The sequence below is a fragment of the Ictidomys tridecemlineatus genome, chromosome 5 (genome assembly GCF_052094955.1).
Source record: "Ictidomys tridecemlineatus isolate mIctTri1 chromosome 5, mIctTri1.hap1, whole genome shotgun sequence".
NCBI lineage: Eukaryota > Metazoa > Chordata > Mammalia > Rodentia > Sciuridae > Ictidomys > Ictidomys tridecemlineatus.
This window is the reverse complement of record NC_135481.1, coordinates 97,523,953-97,542,969: the sequence shown is the minus strand read 5'-3', so window position 1 is coordinate 97,542,969 and position 19,017 is coordinate 97,523,953. Positions and strand designations below refer to the sequence as shown.

Genomic DNA, 19,017 nt, shown 5'->3' with positions numbered 1-19,017 from the left:
TATATTCTCTAGGCCTCCATTTCCCCGTCTTCAAAATGGAAATAATTAACAGGCTGGGTGTAGTTCAGTGGTAGAGTGCATGCTTTGTACACGTGAGGCCCTGGGTTTGATTCCCAGAACCAGAAAAAAAAAAAGTGTGTGTGTGGGGGGATAATTAAAACCTGCTTCATGTTGTTGTGGACAGAGTTAAGGAGTTGGTGTGTAAAACACAAGACAAGGCATGCTGCTTCACACATAACAGGTACTCAATAAATATCACTTTCTGTTCCTGAAACAACAGCAAAGGATTGTCACAATGAACACTTAGGTGCTGAATTGTGAAAACTGACTCTGCTATCTTCTTAGCAGGTGGATCCACTCAGAGGACCTCCACCACAGCTGAGCACTGGTCACCCGGGGCACCATGGAGGGAATTAGTGTGTGCACATGCGCGTGTGTGCACGAATCTCACCATCCTATTGTTCCTCTGCAATTGGCAGAAGCATAAACTTCTCTGTTTCTCTTTTGTCCATGTTGTCAAGGACTCCACTCTATAACTGTAGCATTTTCATTTCTCTAATCAGAATCAAAACCTGAATTAGAAATCAGGTCCAAAGTTGGGCATGGTGGCACATGACTGTAATCCCAGCAGCTTGGCTCAGGAGACTGAGGCAGAAGGACTGTGAGTTCAAAGCCAGCCTCAGCAATTTAGTGAGACCCTGTCTCTAAATAACATATAAAAAAAAGGACTGGGGGTGTGGCTCAGTGATTGACCACCCCTGGGTTCAATTCCTGGTACCAAAATATAAAATAAATAAATAAATAGAAATCAGGGCTGATGTCTCCCAAGGCTGGTGCCCCAACACCTGGCTAGTCCTCACACAACCCTGGGAGTAAGCATGTTCTTCTTCTCACTTTCTAGTGGAGGAATTAGGCTCCAAAGCGAACATCTTGACTTAAAGTTACATGGCTAGTCAGCAGTGGGACCACAATACAGAGGAGTAGAGATCTGGCACAGGTACCCTGGCCTGGAAGTGAGCAAGAATAAACTACGCAAGCCTTGAGTCTTCTTGTTTTTTTCTGCCACCTTGCCTACCCTACCTTATTCATCTCAAAACCCAGAAGCTTGGCTTAGTGTCTTTTTAAAATTCTTCTTTTTGTGGAAACAGGGCCTGGCACATGCTAGGCAGGTGTTCTACCACTGAGCCCCAGCCCCAGTCCAGAAGCTGGGTGTGGCCTGTGGTCTAGTGTCCAGAGATTGAGGTGCCCTTGTGGGAATCATACACATTTCCTAAAGTATTGAGGCCACACAGGAGTGAAGAAGGAGTGCTTTGGCATTGCTGGCCATCTGTGCCATTCACACACATTTAATTTAATGTTGAGGGAATGGTGGTACTATATCCCCAGCACCTGGGCAAGAGCTTAGAGCACAGTAGGACTAAAGTAATATGTATCAAATGAATGAATAAATACATAATGCACACCTCTATATAAGCACAATGACAAGCAAATATGTTCAACACATAAGCACTCAAAATATTTAATATAGACAATCATATACGATACAGATAAATACACACATTAGTGCATAATACACACACATGAATCCAAATCCCAAAGAGACACAAACACGTGCACACATATACACAGATGTCATGGGCAAATGCATGATCCACCTCACAGCACAGAGCTTCTCACCTTCATGCACATGCACAGTGACTCTCCCTGATGACCGTGGGCCCAGGAAGAAATATATCCATCTTAAGAACCCTAGCATGTTGGAGCTCGTCAGAATGCTTTTTGCAGCCCCCGCTTAGCTGGCTGGTGACTGGCCCATGGATCCTGGACCTCCAGGCTTAGAGCTAACTGGGCAGGGAGGCAGCGTCTCTGGCAGCCCCTCGTGGGTGGGCAGGCAAGCAGCAGACCAGAGGTCACTGGGGTGAGACCCAGGATTGCCCTGGCCTCCCTGCTTCTGGCTGAAATGTGAGCTGTAGGGGTCACCTCCCAGGCCCTCTCCTCCCCCACAGTCCCCCACCACCCCTAGGCCTAGCCAACTCATGATTCCAAATCCTGCCAGGTCCTTGTAGCCAGGAAGCTGGGCACAGAGGGCTGTGACAGTGGTAGTGGTAAAGAATCATTGAGGACTAAGGGGGGATAAACACAAATGTCACCAACTTGCAGGGTTACATATAGAAGCCTGTCCAGGTATTCACAAACAGTGAAGGACCCACATATGCAGAGACATATCAGGCATACAGACTCATAATCCCACAGAAATACATGTTCAGACATATTTCCAAACATCCCTGGACACACACACACACACTCACTCATGCATACAGAGATTCTCAAAGACTGAGCCCATACAGAGTGTCCTATTTGGATGGTCGGTGGGCACACCACTGGATGTGTATCTTCACAGTCACACACAAATGCTCATGCACACGAACAGACACAGACCCAGTCACTACACCCCTCCCTGCTACATGGGAGCATTTCCTCCTCAGCCTGGGACCAGGAGATGCCAGGTTAGACCACTCCACCCCTGCTGGGCTGGCCTAAGCCCGCTCTTCCCCAGGAGGAAGCAGGGCTGGACCCCCAGCCAGGTGCCCTGAGGTGCTTCCTGTGGGCCGCCCACAGCTGGGCTGCCCTGCTGGCTGCGTGGGGGGCTGAGGGTGGTAGACAGGGTGGAGAGACGGTTCTGGAGTCACGTAGCTTGGGTTTTGTCTCTGCTAGTTCTCCGGAAACACAGGCACGCGCACACGCACACGCACATGCACTTTTCAAGAGTGCACGTGTGCGTCCAACATTGGCAGGCGGGGCACTCTCACAACCTCGGTTTTTTCGTCTATAAAATGGGATCACAGATCCTTTCACTCCCGAGGACCGTGGGGATGGCGTGACATGGCCACGCAGGGTCAGACCAAGGTGCTGCCTCCTAGGGATGCAGCGCAGCTGTCCCCGAGAGGCAAAGTCCCGAGCCTCGACGGCAGACGTTGGGCGGCGCACCTGGAGCCACCACCGGAGGTGGCCAGCCCAGAGAGGCCGGCTGGGTCCTGGCTCTGGGTGGGCTGGCCCGGGGCGGGCTGGGGCCCTGGGGTCTGTGTGGCGATCGCCCCGTCCACTAGCCCCAGGCACGGCGCGCTCCGCTCCGCGCCGCCGCCGCCGCCGCCGCCGCCCCTCGGGCCGCGCTCTGCGCTTGGCCGCTGCCGGGCCTCCGGCGGGAGGCGCGGTGGGCGGGGTGGCCTGGAGCCCCGCCCCGTGCACAGCCTTGAAACCGCGTCGCCGATCAGCTTCAGTCCCAGAAGAGAGCTGCTGTCTGAGCAGGAAACTGCATCCTCAGACTTCTTCTGCCCAGCCACGAGACGACTTGTGGTCGCATCGTGTCCCCGAGGACCCTCCCAAGGACTTGCCTGCCCCACGCCGCCCCGACCCGCCGGGAGGCTCCTCACCAGGTACCCAGCCACAACCTTACCTGCTGGCTCCTGACTCCCTGAGCTTCCAAAGGATGCTCGGGCCATCAGCGGGGACCTCCGGGCAGCAGTGAGGGGGACATTCAGCCCCTCACTCAACTCTTCTCCTGTGCCAGGAAATCCCCCAGGGGGACTAGCATGGTGATTTTCCCTTGGAGCCCCCTGGCTCAGGACTTCTGAGAAGATGCTAGCCCTGAGGCTGCTCACTTGCTTCCTGCAGCTCCTGGCTGGGCTGGCGCTGCCTGCTGTGCCCCCCCAGGTAAGAACACCCCCCATCCCCGGCCTGGCTCTCCTGATCTCCCGCTCCCAGCACTGGAAGCAGGGGGCTCTGAAATCACAGACCTGCTCCATGGAGCAGGACCTCCTAGGATGTACACACATTTCCCAGGGGCCAGGCTGGACCAGTGTCCTCTGGGAAGAGCTCTCAGACTGGGCTGTCCCCAGCTCCAGGGGGCTGTCTTGGTGGGGGCAGGGAAGCCACAAGGAGGAGGGAGGTTTCCTGTCTGGCCCCTGGAGCCCTAGTGGCTTTGCTAAAAGCATCTGTCCACTAATCCCAGGCAGTTCCCTGGCCTTGTGGTCAGGGTCGAGGCCCGGTGACCAGCCAGGCGCCCCCAGGACCTCTGACCTGGCCTGGTGGGGAGGAAGCTGGCTGAAGAGACTGTCGGTGGGGAGGAAAGGCCCTGCCCCCACAAGGGCTCAGGGGTGAGCTGGGGATGAGACAAGGGGTCCTGTGATGCCCTCTCCTCTGGGTGGGTGGCTGGAGGTCCTGAGTGCAGGGCCTGGGGAAGTGAGCAGGGCCCTTTTCCCAGGAGCTGGGTGAGTTTGGCTGGGAGCCAGCTTGGGCAGTGAAATCCTGACAAAGCCAATGAGCTCCCTTCCCACTGCACTGCCCTGCTGCCCTGGGAGTCCCCAGCCGCAGCCCAGGAGTTGGTGGACTGGACAGTCCCCTGCTGAGCAGCCCAGCCACCAGCCTGCCTGCTGCAGGGCTGGCCAGAGGTGTAACGTTACCGGCAGCACCAGCTCATGGCGCCGCCTGCTCCAGCCCCTCAGTTCCCACCAGCTGATCACCTCCCCCTGGGCTCTGGCACCCAGCCAAGGCGGGCTGTACAGGGCCCAGCAGGGCTGGCCTGGGGGCTGGGTAGAAGGGAGACCCCACAGGATCATAAGATCTTTGGGACACAGGAGGCCTCCAGAGGCCTCCAGCCTCCCATCCTTTTCCAAATGAGGAAACTGAGGCCAGAGAGAGGTGGGACTTACCTAGGGTCTAATTGGTTTTAGTCACGTGTAGAAAGAGGCAGCTCTGAGACAGGGCAGAGTGTGTGCAGAGGGTGGAGAAGAGTTCTGGGGGCCTCTACCTTCCTGCCATCACGTGGGTCCCAGAACACAGAGCCCCAAGGTGACCTCCGTCATTTCTGCACCTTTCTGTCCACAGCAGCGGGCCCTGTCTGCTGAGACCAGCTCATCAGAGGTGGAAGGTAAGCAGCCAGGCTGGGGTCCATGTGCTCAGCCCCTCTCCTTCCTCCCAAGCCCCAGCAGAGGATGGGATGGGATTGGCACGCAGAGTTGGGTACTGGCTGGAAATAAGTTGGGAGAGTCTATAAGCTACTGCTGATGAAGTTGGCAGGACCTGAGCAGTCTACCCATTGAGACCCAGCAGCATGGGGAGATGTAGCAGCCCTGGCCAGAGTCACCCCACTCTTGGGCTGGCTAGGAGGTTCCTAGCTTGGGGTGAGGGTGCAGTCAGGGTCTTGGAGGTTGGGGTAGGCAGTGAGTACCAGGGGCCAGACTGGGGGTCTGGGAGCTGGATGCAGTGGGCAAGCAAGCAAGAGGACCGGGTGGGGTAAAAGGCTTCCCCACAGCCCAACCCTGGTGGAGCTGCAGGGATCTGACCAGGCCTTTCCATTGATTACAAACAGACAGAACATGAGTCGCGCCCTCCCTGGCCCCAACACTCCCCGCCCCGGGTTGCATCAAGAGGGAATCTTCAAAGGGCAAGGAGACATTTGCCAAAGAGACATACGTGCAGAAGACAAGAGGCCCATGCCAGGCCCCCTGCCTTTCTCCTCCCTTCCTGCCTCTCCAAGACGTGCAGAGTGGCCACACACCACTGCTGAGGCTTCCCACCATGCTGTGGGAGGGGGGCGTGTAGAGACGTGCACACCAGACACTCGTGTGATAGCCATTCATGGGCTGGGACACCCTCTGTTGGCTTTCCCGCCTGGCTACTTGACTGCCAACCCAGCAGCCAGATTCTCTCACGCTGATGCCTGAGACCCAGATCCCTTGGCCACTGAGCAGGGGCGAGTTAGCTATCCTTGGCTTCAGTGACACCCCTTGCTATGCCCTCTGGAACTGCCTTAATATTATGCTCTCTGGGATTTGAGGAGGGACCAAACCCCAGCCCCCCAACTCTACACCATGTTCATTTTGATGCTTTGAGTGCAGTTTTGGCAACAGGTGCCAAAGATGTCTGAGCTTCAGTTTCCTCATCTGCAAAATGGGAGCATTCGACTACACGATACTGAAGGTTCTTTCTTTTTTTTCTAAGACTATAGGATTCTCTGACTCATGGAAGATACACAAAAATATACACCAGGATGTTGGGTGGGGAGGTTTGAGAGCATAGATTCATATAGGTCAGCTCAGCTGTCATTCTCATCCATCAGGGAGCTTGTATTGTGGCCAGGGAAGCACAGTGAGCTTTGGGCTCCAGTGTTCAAAACCTGAAAATGACATCTCTTCCTGCTAACACCGGAGCAAGAAGATAGCATGGTGTGGCTATGGCCATTGATTTTTCATTCTTCATGGGCATTTACTATCATGTCGTTTGACCACGGGGCTGTGAACTAAGAAAATATTCACATTATCCACTCTTTACAGATGAAGAACCTGGAGTTCAGAGAGGTCCTTAGGATTGCTTAAGCCTCAGGCACTTTGCAGTATATCTGGCAGAACCTGCCACCAGGCCCTCCCAACTGCTGGGTAGCTGAGCAGGCACAACCAGGGTGTCCCTTGTGGCTGGCTGGCTGTGTGCCCCATTAGTGAGGAGGACACCTGCTGGGCTCCGGCTGGTGGCCAGCGGCTCTGCCCAGCCCAGCAGCCCCTCCCCAGTGGCTTCTCCAGAAGCTTGTTCTCAGGATTAAACATGTCCCCTTCCTGGGTGTCCTCTATTCTCCATAAAATAGAAAGTTAGGAACAGATGGAGACGCACCCACAGGGCTGGAGAGAGCTGAGCGCCTAGGAGTGGCTGCAGGAGTAGCCTCCTTGGGGGAACACCCAGCCCTGGCCAGGTGCCTGAGGGGGCCTCAGCCTCCCCTTCCTCTCACCCCACCCCCACCCCAACCCCTGACAGACCAGGGGCCCGCAGAAGCGCTCCCTGGAGCAGCCCAGTGGAGCTCCCTCCTGAGGGGCTCGGCCCACACGTGAGAGCGGCCACCGCGCCCCCTCAGCTGGCCCCTCACCCAGCCAGTGTTGTTCCTCCTTCACACCCAGACAGGGGCCTCCAGAGATGAGCTACTCTTTCTTGGTAGCTTCCAGGTAAACCAGGCCCCTCTCCTCTGCCTTCTCCGCCCTTACCCAACAGTCTCCCTTCCTGGGAAGACAGATTGCAGGCTCTCAAAGCCCTGGTGCCTGGGTGCTGTGGACGCAGAGCCCTACGATGGGTGTGGGGTGGAGGAGAGGAAATCCCTTCCTCTGCAGCCCCGGCCCAGCCGGCTCTACTCAACCTGGCTGTGGCCTCTAGAGCCCCGCTGGGCGGGAATTTATTTATGGATGACAGGAGGCTGGGGTGCTCCCTTCTCTGCTCTTGTCCCCCTCCCTCCTGGCTGGTCCCAGAACAGGAAACCCAGCCTTCTGCTGTGCTTGGGCCCTGACTATCCCTCTGCTCTTATTTATGTTTCCACGGCAGAGATTAAATGTTCAGAGTCGCGTAGTGCTCACGAAGGTTCTAGACTAAACATACAGCTCATGGAGCTGGCGATAGGAAGGTGCTCTCTGACCCTGTACTGCGGAGGCAGGCTCCCCCTGGGCTGCAGGGTGCCTATGGGGAAAGAGGACTTGTTTCCCTCTTGGGCCCAGGGGGAGTGTCCAGTGGCCTGGAGAGGGAGTGTCAGGGGATCCCCCTCCAGCCCTGGTCCAGCCCAAGTGCCCCCTGGGCTGAGCAGGGAAAGATGGAGCAGCCCACACTCCAGTGAGCCGGGTCTGCTGCGCGGTGGCGGCCCCGCCATCTCCATGTGGCCCAATACTGGCTCTGGGTACTTTCCACCAGCTCCCAGCCTTCCTCAAGGGCCTCTGCTGTGACTGAAGTTTATTTTTCTTCTGAGATTGCCCTGAGACTCAGGTCCTCTCATAGGCTCAGGGGAATGGACTTTGGCCCCATCTGCCTCCTGGGAAAAGCCATGAGAGGAAGTGAAGGGGCTGCTGGGAGAGGCCCTTGCTCTATGCCAAGGCTGCAGGGCTCCCAGGTGACCCAGCTCCCTGTCCTCCTCCAGCAGCGGAGGATGACCATCAGATGTGGAGCAGGATGACCCGGGCCCAGGGATGTTTCTGTGCCCACATTCTCAAGGCTAGGCCGGGCTGGGTGGCACGAACTGAATCACACTCTGTCAGAGTGAGGGAGACCTTAGCAACCACCTCTTCCCAACCTTCTTTTTCCCTAGCCGAGGAAACTGATATACCCAGAAAGGTTAAGTGACCTCCCCAAGGTCACACAGTCAGTATAAAGCCAGGGCTAGAAACTGGATGTCCTGGCTCTGTCCACTCCCAGGGAACCTCTATTTGGGTCCTGGCACCAGACCTTCCCTTAAAGGAGTAGTGTCTTTTGAGAGATTCCAGACCAGTCCCCCAAAGATCCCACTTACCACAACCAGGACAGTTGAGGGTTCAGGGATGGCCCCCGGTAATCCTCAATGAACTGTCATCTAATCTGTCAGGAGTCATTTAGCCTGTGTTTACCAGCCCTCTGCCTCACTCCCGACTTCCCAGAGCCTCAGTTGGGCTGTAAAGGAGATAAGAGCCACCAATGATAAGAGAGAGGAGGAGAAGCCTGGGGCCAAGCTGTGCTCTGTGGAGGAGCCTAAAGAATCTCTGGGGAAGGCAGGGAGGAGGTGGGAAGGGGACCCTGGGAAGCAGGGGCAGGGCTTTCCTTGGGAAGAAGTGGAAGGGTGGGCCCAGGGTTGAGCTCAGCTGTAGAGCACTTGGCTGGCCCGCCTGAGGCCTGGGGCTTCATCCTTAGCCTCGCAAAGAAAAAAAGTAAAACAAAAAAAGAAGGAAAAGAACATCACCCTCCTCCTGCAGCACACAGCACAAAAGCCCAGACCTGGGGAAGGACGTCATGTGCCCTGGCTCCGTGTGCTGGCTCTGGCTCCGAGCGGAGAGAAGGCTGGGCCACATTGCTCCATGTGGTCTTGGTTGCAGGCAGAGGAGCTGGCACTGTGTGGGGCGGGACGCGAGGGAGCCCTGGTAGGCTTCTGGGCAGAGGACTAAGGGGAAGGCCAACCCTCCCTGCAGGACTCCAGAATGGTTTTCAGCACGTTCCCCACGATGGGAGGAAGTACCAGGTCAGGCCTGAGAAGGGTCAGAGGACTTGGGGAGCTGCCAGGCACAGTCCTCAAAGCTCCAAGGAACCAAGACCTGCATGGCTACCTGAGCAGAGAACAGAGCTGAGAGCTCAGGATTAAGAGATTCTGTTCTGCTGGGATCTGTACCCAGAAGAAGAGCCAAGGGTCCAGCAGGCATCCCAAAGGGATCCTGTCAGAAGCTCCGAAGAACAGAGGTGGCTCAGATGGGACTGAGGGCTGAGGGAGAAGGACACATGGGCTACCCTGGGAGCCAGGCCTCGGCTTCAGGGAGCCACCTGCTGGCCTGACCCACCCTCCTGCCTTTGTAGTGATACCCTTCCATGAGGTGTGGGGCCGCAGCTACTGCCGGGCCCTGGAGAAGCTGGTGGACATTGTGACCGAGTACCCTAGTGAGATGGAGTACATACTGAGCCCGTCCTGTGTCTCCCTGAAGCGCTGCACTGGCTGCTGTGGGGACGAGGACCTGCACTGTCTGCCCGTGGAGACAACCAACGTCACCATGCAGGTAGGGGGCCCTCTTCATGTGCCTACCCAGGAACATGCCCACTAGAAAAGATGTGGAGAGAGGAGGAGGCCGGCCAAGGCCCCGGCCAGGGACCCTCGATCCCCTCCCCAGCACGGGGTGCTCCTTCCTTAGCCCGGCTCAGCTCGCGGCCACTCAGCTGCACCCTCACCAGGCAGTTTTGCCTTTTTCTTCCTGCAGATCCTGAAGATCCCCCCCGAGGGTCCACCTTCCTATGTGGAGCTGCAATTCTCTCAGCACGTGAGCTGCGAGTGCAGGTAGGTCCTGGGGTAGACCTCGGGGACGGGGACGGGGTCCAGGCAGAGGTGGAGCTGCAGGCCCTGCGGCAGGCAGCGCTTGCTTCCCTGCTTAATGGAGCCGGGGCAGCTGCCTTTCATTCTCTAACCCCACCAGCCAGTTTGGCCTGGGGAGCTGATCCCAGCAGCTGGAGTACAGCTGCTGAGATGCCACAGGGGAAGGGGAAGCCTGGGTCCCTCCCAGACTTGCAGGGGCTTAGCGCACGTTGTTCCCCTCCTCTGAGATGGGAGGCAGCTGCCACAGGCCCCTGGAGGCAAAGGCATCGCAAGGCTGGGCTTGGTTCTGGGCCAGGTTGCATGCATGCCCACAGGAGGAGGCGACTGCACTGAGAAGCAGAAGGAAGGACGAACTCTGGTGGGAGCAGAGGGGCGGGAGAAAGGATGCGCTGAGGTTTCTTTAAAGTTGAAGCTCCTGCCACCTCACCCTCGTCCAACCCGCTAAACCTGGGCCAGCACCTGCCTTGCTGCCTGGGTCCCAAGCACTAGGAACAGCAGGAGCAGCAGGCCTAGTACTGACATCCAGGTCCAGAAAGAACGAGACAGTCTGAGATGCTGCTCTAGGTACCACTAGGCCATGGGGCGAGGCACTGGACTGGCCAGGCCTAGAGCCCCAGTGTGGGGTAGGAAGAGGCAGAGGACAAGCTTTTATCATGCACCTACTGTGCCCAGCCCCAGATGAGGCATTTGATTGTGTTTTCTCATTTACTCACATATGTTTATTACGTGTATACTGTATGCCAGGCACTGGCCTAGATGCTTGGGATACAGTGACCAGCAAGGCAGACGAGGTCCTGGCTCTTGTGGCTGCCCTGTCCCCACTGTATAGGTGAGGAAACCCAGGCAGATGCAGCTAGTGAATGTGGAGGAGGGATTTGAATTTGAACTCTGGCCTGTCTGATCTTAGGCCTCCCCTTTTTTTTTTTTTTTTAAAGAATTTTTTTTTAAATATTTATTTTTTAGTTTTTGGCGGACACAACATCTTTGTTTGTATGTGGTGCTGAGGATCGAACCCAGGCCGCACGCATGCTAGGCGAGCGCGCTACCCCTTGAGCCACATCCCCAGCCCAGGCCTCCCCTTTTCATGCTGCCTCTCTTGGTCATCACCACATTCTCCCATAGCCCCAGGACCACTTAGGCTCAGCCCTGCCTGGTGCCTGAGGCTCTGTCTACCCGCTTTGAACTTGAGCCCAGACTCCAGGCCCTCTTCACCATGTCAGCATTGGGGGCCCTGTTTCTGCTCAGCCAGCTGTACAAGCAAAAGCTCAGTCACGAACCCTCCTGGGTACAGTGCTGTACAGTGCCCGTCACCTTCTACATTACCTTTGCCTTTGCACCACTCTTGTGGCACGAGCAGATGAGGAAAGCGAGGTTTCTAGAGTGTCTCTGACTTGCCCTATATGGAGAGCAGGCATTCCCAAGGCAGGAGCAGCCCAGGGCAGAATTCCCTCCCTGCCCACAGCCCAGAACTGACTGTTATCCTGCTGCTCCCTTCCCTCCCCCCACTGTTCCCAGAGAAGACTGAGGCCCCATCCCCTTCCAACAGGCCTGGCAACAGGAACACCTTTCTTCTCTCTTCTGGGCCAACAGCCACATCCCCGGGAGGCAGAGCTGGGACATGCCTGGTGACCATGCAGCTTGTGTTCACCTCCCGTCACCACCCTCACCCACTGCCCCTGGTGTTGCCAGGGAGGGGTGGGGGTTGTGCCCTGACAGGCAGCCTTGGCTGGCAGCAATCATCGCCCCTGTCCATGGTTTCGTCCATCAATTACCATCCTTGAGGAAATTCCCAGAATGCACCCTGGAAGGAAGGGGAGGAAGTTAAAAGAGAAAGTAAAGAAGCAGAGAGTAGACTCAAAAGACCCCAGATTTGATGCCAAGAAGCTGAGGCATGCAGATGAGGAGCCCTAAGGGGGGATTTGTACCTCTCTTGGGGGCAGTCACCAGAGCCTAGGGTAGGAACCCCAGCCCAGAGGCCTCTGGCCATCTCTCCCTCACCAGCTCCATGCTTCCACCTAGTGGCCACATTGCCAAGTGCAGAACCAACCCGAGGGAAATCTGAGGGGAGGTGGTGTGGGATGGCAGGGGGCCCCCATTACTGCTCCCCTGATTCCCCTCTCCCCTCTCTCTGTTTCCCTAGACCTCTGCGGGAAAAGATGAAGCCAGAAAGGTGAGTGGCAAGAGGCTGGGGCATGGGGCTATTCTCCGACCTGCCAGCCCCTGTCCTAGCATGAGGGCCCCAGACGCTTTGTCCTGATGCTTTTGGCTTATTGCAGGAGGAGACTCAAGGGCAGGGGGAAGAGGAAGAAAGAGAAGCAGAGATCCACAGACTGCCATCAGTGAGTGAGTGGGAGCCCAGGGATGGCAAGGAGGCTGGGCCCAATGGGGGGCCTCTCCCTGCTGGCAGGGGTCAGTGGTCCGCCTGAGGACAGACAAGGCTCAGGGACTCTTGGGGACCAGAATAAGGGCTGCACCTCCCTCAGGCCCAGAAAACATCAGGGACCCTCTGTTCTTGCCTTGGCTTAGCCCCTAATCTCTGTGAGATCTTGAACAAATCACGTCTCCTTTCTGAGCCTAGTTTTTCTCTTCCTAAATTGATGGGGCAGGAAGTATGCCAAGCGCTGGGTCATTTGACAAATACTTACCAAGCACTTCCTGCGTGCCAGACCCATCAGCCAGCGAACAAGGGCTTAGGGCATTTACATTCGAATGACACAAAGTTGGCCAGGGCTGCTCCTCACAGCCCTGGAGAGGTGCAGCCCCTATTGGCTCCCAGTTGTGTTTCTACTCTAGGGTCCCTTTGCTTCCTCTTCCCCTCTCCATGTCCCTTGCCTATTTTGGCTTCACATTGGGGACAGCAGCTGGAGTCCCAGAGTTGAGTGTGGCTGGGAGAGAAGGATTAGAGAAGGGAATACCTAAATTTGTGAGAATAAATAGTAAAAATAAAATATTGTACATGCACCGTAAACCAGGGTTTCCCTTCAGGGCCTAGGTCTGCTTCTAGCTGCAGGACAGGAAACCATTTCACGCTGTAGGAGTGGAGCTTACCCAAATCCTGACCCCAGAAGCCAGGTCCTTCAAGAGTGGAGATCTCTACCCCATCTGGGAAGACAGGGATTTGGCAAAGGCCCCCTAAGGCTTATGGCCCTCATTTCTACCATGAGCCCGCATAGCCATTAGGGCAGAAACTGGCAGCGAAATCAAGTGAGCCAGGCAGCCCGAGGTACAGAGCGTCCCATCACGCCATCTCCCAGCCATCAGTCGTCAAACATTTCATTAGGGCATTTTCTGAAAGAATTTCCAGAACTCATGGACTTTCTTGCTCTCTGTGGTTTGACCCTTTCTCATCATAATTACAAACAGTTGCAAAAGGATATAATTTCTGGCACATTGTAAATAATAATATTTTAGTGTAAAACTATTGTAAGAGTGAGTCTATAACTCACTCCTCAGATATATAACTCACTCTTCAGATATATCCTATTGAATATGCTATCCTCATGTAATCCTCATCATCATCCAATTTTTAAAGCAAAAAATATATGCATAACCTCCCTTAATATTTACTTACGTATAACATTACTTCTATTTGCCTGGGACTTTACATTTATGTTTTTGTTTTTGGTACTGGGGATTGAACCCAGGGGTGCTCAACCATGGAGCCACATCCCCAGCCTTTTTTTGAATTTTATTTAGAGACAGGGTCTCACTGAGTTGCTTAGGGCCTCATTCACTAAGGTGAGGCTGGCTTTGAACTTGCAATCCTCATGCCTCAGCTTCCCAAGCTGCTGAGTTTATAGCTCAAGAGTGAAACAGCTCATTTCTGTTTCACTTCCCCTACAGAATTGCTGCCTAATATAATATTACTTTTAATGCTCAAAAGTCTTTTATTGGGCTGGGGGTTTAGCTCAGTGATAGAGAGCTTGCCTAGCATATACAGAGTGCTGTGTCTGATACCCATACTGCAAAAAGAAAAAGAAAAAATTGTTTACCACCTTGTTAGATTTGGCTGCCACAAAATGGTATATAAGTCCAAACTATTTTTAATATCCTGTGAGCATGAAACCAAATTCAATTTTCTCCTGGAATAAATTATTGAAATAATTATTGGTAGTACCACTTGACCAAAACAGCACAAATACATCATACTTTAATAAATGTAAAGCCTAAAAGTACAATCCATCTTATTGGGGATGCATCTCAATGAGATGGATGTGGCTGCCTCTTTTCAATTAGTTAATGACTCTGTTGATGAATGTTACCTCCTGCCAGACTGAGACGGGATTCAGCATAAATTGCATTTCTGTTTATCATTTTTTGTAAATGAAAAGGTTGAGGAATCAAACTCAGAAATAAGTAAATGGGACTGGATGCCACTCAATTACTTGAACTCCTTCCAAGTTATTTGCCAAAATCCCCAGGGTGATCTGCTAACAAAAATCACTTCTGATGATATATCGGCTGACAGCTAGCTTAGGTTGCTCTTCAATTCTGTTCAAAAATGTAGAAATAGCCTAACTTGCCGGGCTCGGTGGTGCGTGCCTGTAACCCCAGCAGTTTGGGAGGCTGAGGTAGAATGATGGTGAATTCAAAGCCCGTCTCAGCGATTCAGTGAGGCCCTAAGCAAATCAGTGAGACCCTGTCTCTAAATAAAATATTTAAAAAGGGGCTGGGGATGTGGCTCAGTGGTTAAGTGCCCCTGAATTCAATCCCCTGTACCAAAAAAGAAAAGAAATCCCCTCACTTGCCAAGGACTCGGTGACCCAGTCCTTTGATGTATTTCTGGTCTCAACACCTACACCAATATTCAAGTTGTCCTTCCATTTCGTGTCCTCAGAACACTTTCACCTTGCTGCAGAGCACTTTCACAGGATTTAGAAAGGACCAGATGAATCCCTTCCCTTCTACAGGGAAGAGGGGTAATGAAGCAGACCTCAGTCACTTTTTCACACAACCAATCTTAAGGCCATATACCCACAAAGGCTGAAAACGGATTTCTTTAAAATCATCATTTTTAGGCTTCACGGTCATCTAAAGGCACCTGTTCCCCTATTTGGAGGCTGCTGTCTTAGGGTAATGAGAGGTGTTCTTACATGAAGTCAGACTGAGTTCACCGGTGACTTTGACCCTGACTAGCTGTGTGATCTTGGGCATTTCTTGACCTCTCTGGGTCTCTCAGATGTGAAACTAGGTTCCTTTAGTTCCATGCAGATGAGGGAACATCATCCCACCAGGAAGGCAGTTCTTCAGACCTTCCTCCTGGGATGTTGTGACAGGCTGGGCACGAGGCTGGGCACCTGGGTGAGTGTTCAGGGAAGGGTGGCCCGCAGCTGCTTGATGGCCTTTGTGTCAGCAGGGTCCCAGGAGCACTGCATCCTCCCTGTGCACCCTGTCCAAGCTTCCCCTCTGCGTCCACCTCCCACCCCCCACAGTGTGCTGACACCCCTGCCTGTCTGTGTTTGGTCTTGGCAGGTGCAGTGACACTGTTCCTCGGACGTAACCACCCCTCGGAGGAGCGAGACCCCGCCCCCAGCTCGTGTATTTATTACTGTCACACTCCTGGTGACCTCCCTGCTGGTACCTGTCCTCTATTTATTAGCCAACTGCATCCCTGTTGAATGACTCCCTCCCTCCAGGACAAGAGGAACGGAGGGAAAGGACCCTCAGGAATTCAGTGCCTTAAACAGAACGTGAGAGAAAGAAGGAAGCCAGACACGGACCTGTGGGAGCTTCGGCTTGGGAAGAAGCGAGACATGTGGCCTTGCAAGGGGCAGGCCAGGCCCCAGAGGGGACCCAGAATCTGTTCCTGGGCCCAGCGCTCTGCACAGGGAGCCCAGCTCCTGGCCGAGGGCAGGGGTACAGGCGCGTGCTCCGGCCACCAGGGCCCAGGCTGGGTGGGAAGGAGGAGGGTGGGTGGAGGGGATCCAGACGGGTCCTCCTCTTCCTGACAGCGGCTCTTCACCCTGGAGACCAGGATGTTCAGTGCTGGAGAACGGCGCTTGCCTGGGGGCTTTTGCCACTCCTGCCCTCCCACTTTGCCACCTGCTTATTTTGGGAACATTGTTCTTTCTAGCCAGGGCACCACCACTCTGCCCCCCCGTCTCAGGGACTTAGGCTGAGTGGGCCCCAGGCTAGACAGCAAGCAGGCTGGACCAGGAGGAGCCCAGCAAAATGGGGATGAGGTCACCGGGAGAGAGGCCCTTGTGTCTTAGCCCAGTGGCTGCGGAAAGTGGAGCAGATTCCCCGAGGGCCCTGTGCCCCACCAGCTGCCCCGCAGGGCTGTCTGACTGCCAAGCCAGATTCTCTTGAATAAAGCATTCTAGTCTGGAAGCAGCCTGTCCAGGGTCGTGTGTGCTGGGAGCAGTGGGCAGGAGCGGAAAACGGGCAGAGCGCAGGGCCACCTCGGAGCCTCAGTTTCCCATCTGAGAAAACCTGCCCAGGTTGCAGCACAGCGAGGTGGCGTTCTCCTGCCTCCTTCCTTTGACAGCGGAGAAGCGGAGGCCCAAGAAGTTGAAATGACAGATGGAGCCAGAGGACATCGAACTGGGTGGGACTCAGAGGCCAGGACCACGTCTCCAACTCTGCAAGTCCTCCCACTTGGACACATTCTCAGAGTCCCCAGGCTCCAGTCTCTGTGTCCTGGGTCATCGTGGAGACCTTTTCTATATAGGCTATTCCAGGGCTGCCCTGGGGCTTGCTCAGGCCCACTCCCACAGCACCCTAGGTCCACACCTTCCCCAATGAGGGGCTCCCAGATGTAGTCTTACCCCAAAGTTGGGGAGAGGCCTGGCCCTAGCCACCTCTGAACACCATAAAATTCAATGGTCCCCTTCTGCCCCAGAGCCACCCTACCCCACCCAGCACAGGGCCTGGCCCTCTAGACCCCGGGTGAATGGAGCTCCCAGACTCCTCAGGCTGCAGGGACACCTCCTGACCTGGACCCCAGGGCACTGAACCGCAGTATCTCCACCTGCTCAGGCTGCTAGAAGCAGGGGTTCTCTGCCAATTTCTTCTTCCTTTACTTCCCAATTTCCTCTGCCTACCTCCTTAGTACCTTGGCATGAAAAAATGTTCCCCTCTATTTTTGAGTCCAAACCACTTACTGTTGGACTCCCATGTGCTTCTGACCCTCAAGTTGTATGTGTCCTTTTATGTCATGGGTATTGGTAGAAGGGGGTTCCCCGTTCTCTCCTTGGCCCCAGTTCCTCATTTGAGTCTGAAACACATAGGACCCGCCTCCGACTTTGGAGGGGGGCCATGAAGGGCCTGGCAGGGTGGAGCGACCTTCTCAGGCCCTTGGCGGTCTCTTCACTGCGGCCTGGGCCTCTCAAGGACACTCTGGTCTGAATGTGCTCCTGGCTGGTGATCACAGGGAGGGTGTGGGTCAGCCCCAGGGGACACTCTTAGCAGAAGAAATGCACTTTCCTGCTGCTCTACGCTTTGTCTGCAGCTGCTCTGTTTGCCTTTGACCGACTGAGAGTAGCCTTCCCCTTGGCCAGGCCTCCAGCTCAGCTCGGAGGACCCTGGCCCTGCCCTGGGCATCATCAAGACTTTCAGCTCCCTGAGGTCTCTCACACAGAGGGCAGCCTCCTGTAAAGACCCAGACAAACCAGGGCGGCTCCCGGAGATCAGGAGCAAAATCCCACATCCTTGGCCAGGAGCCCTGCAGCAGGAACAAGTAGGAGAGGAACTGAAAGGAACTGGCGGGTCCACTCAACCACATTGTCAGTCCATTCAGATCATTGGGTCCTAAAGGAAAGGGATCTTTTTATTTGTTTGACACCCATTAGGGAGCCTCCGCCTGGGTTACAGACACCGTCCCAGGCACTGAGGTGCCAGTGTGGAATCAAATGCATAAGGACTAGTTCTCACCGTCACATTCCAGTGGAGAGACAGACCCCAAGTGGGCGTTAGAGGGTATGAGGTGGCTCTTGGCTCTTTATATGCTTAAGCTGGTGACTAGACTCAGAGCTAAGGAAGAAGGGGCTTTTGAGCACCTCCTTCCCCCCCCCCCCCAATGCTGGGGATTGAACCCAGGTCTTTGTGTGTTCTAAGCAAGCAGCTCTACCACTGAGCTACATCCCCAGCCCTGAGGACCACAAATTCTAAAACAAAGAAATGATTTGGGGCTGGACACATTTGCCCATGGGATTTGTTAAGAGAGGGCTGAAGTCATTCTGTGACATGTAGACACCACCCAGCTCTCCTTCCTCGGCTCTATAAGCAGCAGCCCAGGAAGGGGAAGTGGGGAGACAAGGTCGCTGGAGTCCTGGGGTACAGCCCTTTTCCTTCCTGTCCCTGGGGCTGGATTTTCCCATGTGCCATCTGGATGGGGAGCCAGGGTTGTACAGAATGGAAGAGGGACGGAGAGGGAACCCTTTGGGGCAGCCAGCAGGAGCAGATGAACATGATAGAATGTCCTTGGGCTGTTTGGCCCATGTTCTCCTGAGAAGGAGCCCTGTGGGGTACAGCGGAGTGAGGGTGTCAGACAGGGAGCTGGAAGTGATCTCCCACATCAGGGGACGGTGGTGCAGCGTGGGCCTGCAGTGAGCCCACAGAGGGTTGGCTTCCTCGTCATGCAGGTGCATGCATAGCCAGAGAAGAAACGGCATAGCTGAGAAGGACTTCCCCCGATCCCCCGCTGTCCTCTCCTGCATTGTGTGTGAAAGAAGAGAAAGGGACTGAGAAAAAGGCAGGAGGGGTACAGGGGCAGGACACACCCCTCGTGGAGCCCCTGCACCAAATCCAGGCCCTGCCTGGGGCAGGAAAAGGATCTTAAACTGGATGGACCAGCTTAGGAGAGGCTGGTCATTTCAATACATTCAAGTGTCAAGGACATTAGAAGTTTTGCCCAAAATTCTTTAAGGAACAGAAAAAGGAGCAACAACACAGTTCACCTAGAAGTAATGATGGGAGATAAACAACACAAAATAAAAAACAAGTTTGTACCCTACTGTTTACTCAATAAGCAGGTCACCCATGTGAAATGAATTAACAAGAAAATACCCTGTTGCCAAAGTGTGGTTAAGGCATATTAGGGATGGACGTGACACTTTGGTCCAGAGGTGATCTCTCTGTTCCCTCTCTTTGCATCCAGGAGGGCCTGGTCCCTTTGAAATGATTCCAATCCTAGCTTTCAAGAGCACTGGTGCACCAGGTATGGTGGTACA

General features: G+C 54.7%; 1 protein-coding gene across 4 annotated transcripts; it reads left to right on the top strand.

Annotated features, from left to right (window-relative positions):
• The first annotated feature begins 3,243 nt into the window (after positions 1–3,243).
• Pgf (placental growth factor) lies at positions 3,244–16,177 on the top strand. Of its 4 annotated transcripts, XM_021723783.3 has the most exons (8): positions 3,246–3,434; positions 3,569–3,711; positions 4,885–4,927; positions 9,340–9,536; positions 9,735–9,811; positions 11,988–12,017; positions 12,124–12,186; positions 15,320–16,177. In XM_021723783.3, exons 2-8 carry the CDS (start codon positions 3,637–3,639, stop codon positions 15,345–15,347), a joined length of 513 nt encoding a protein of 170 aa, XP_021579458.1. In that variant the 5' UTR covers positions 3,246–3,434; positions 3,569–3,636; the 3' UTR covers positions 15,348–16,177. The 4 variants fall into 4 exon arrangements, with proteins under 4 accessions (XP_021579459.1, XP_021579460.1, XP_021579458.1 ...); XM_021723784.3 differs by having other exon boundaries at positions 3,244–3,711; positions 12,124–12,190; XM_005321332.5 differs by having other exon boundaries at positions 3,246–3,711.
• The last annotated feature ends 2,840 nt before the right edge of the window (positions 16,178–19,017 follow it).

What these genes read in the sequence shown, in the direction of transcription:
- Pgf (XM_021723783.3), top strand. Translation starts at nt 3,637, where the DNA reads ATGCTAGCCCTGAGGCTGCTCACTTGCTTCCTGCAGCTCCTGGCTGGG. An exon ending in CAGCTCATCAGAGGTGGAAG is followed by an intron (nt 4,928 to 9,339) that starts GTAAGCAGCCAG and finishes CTGCCTTTGTAG; the next exon opens with TGATACCCTTCCATGAGGTG. An exon ending in AGATCCACAGACTGCCATCA is followed by an intron (nt 12,187 to 15,319) that starts GTGAGTGAGTGG and finishes TGGTCTTGGCAG; the next exon opens with GTGCAGTGACACTGTTCCTC.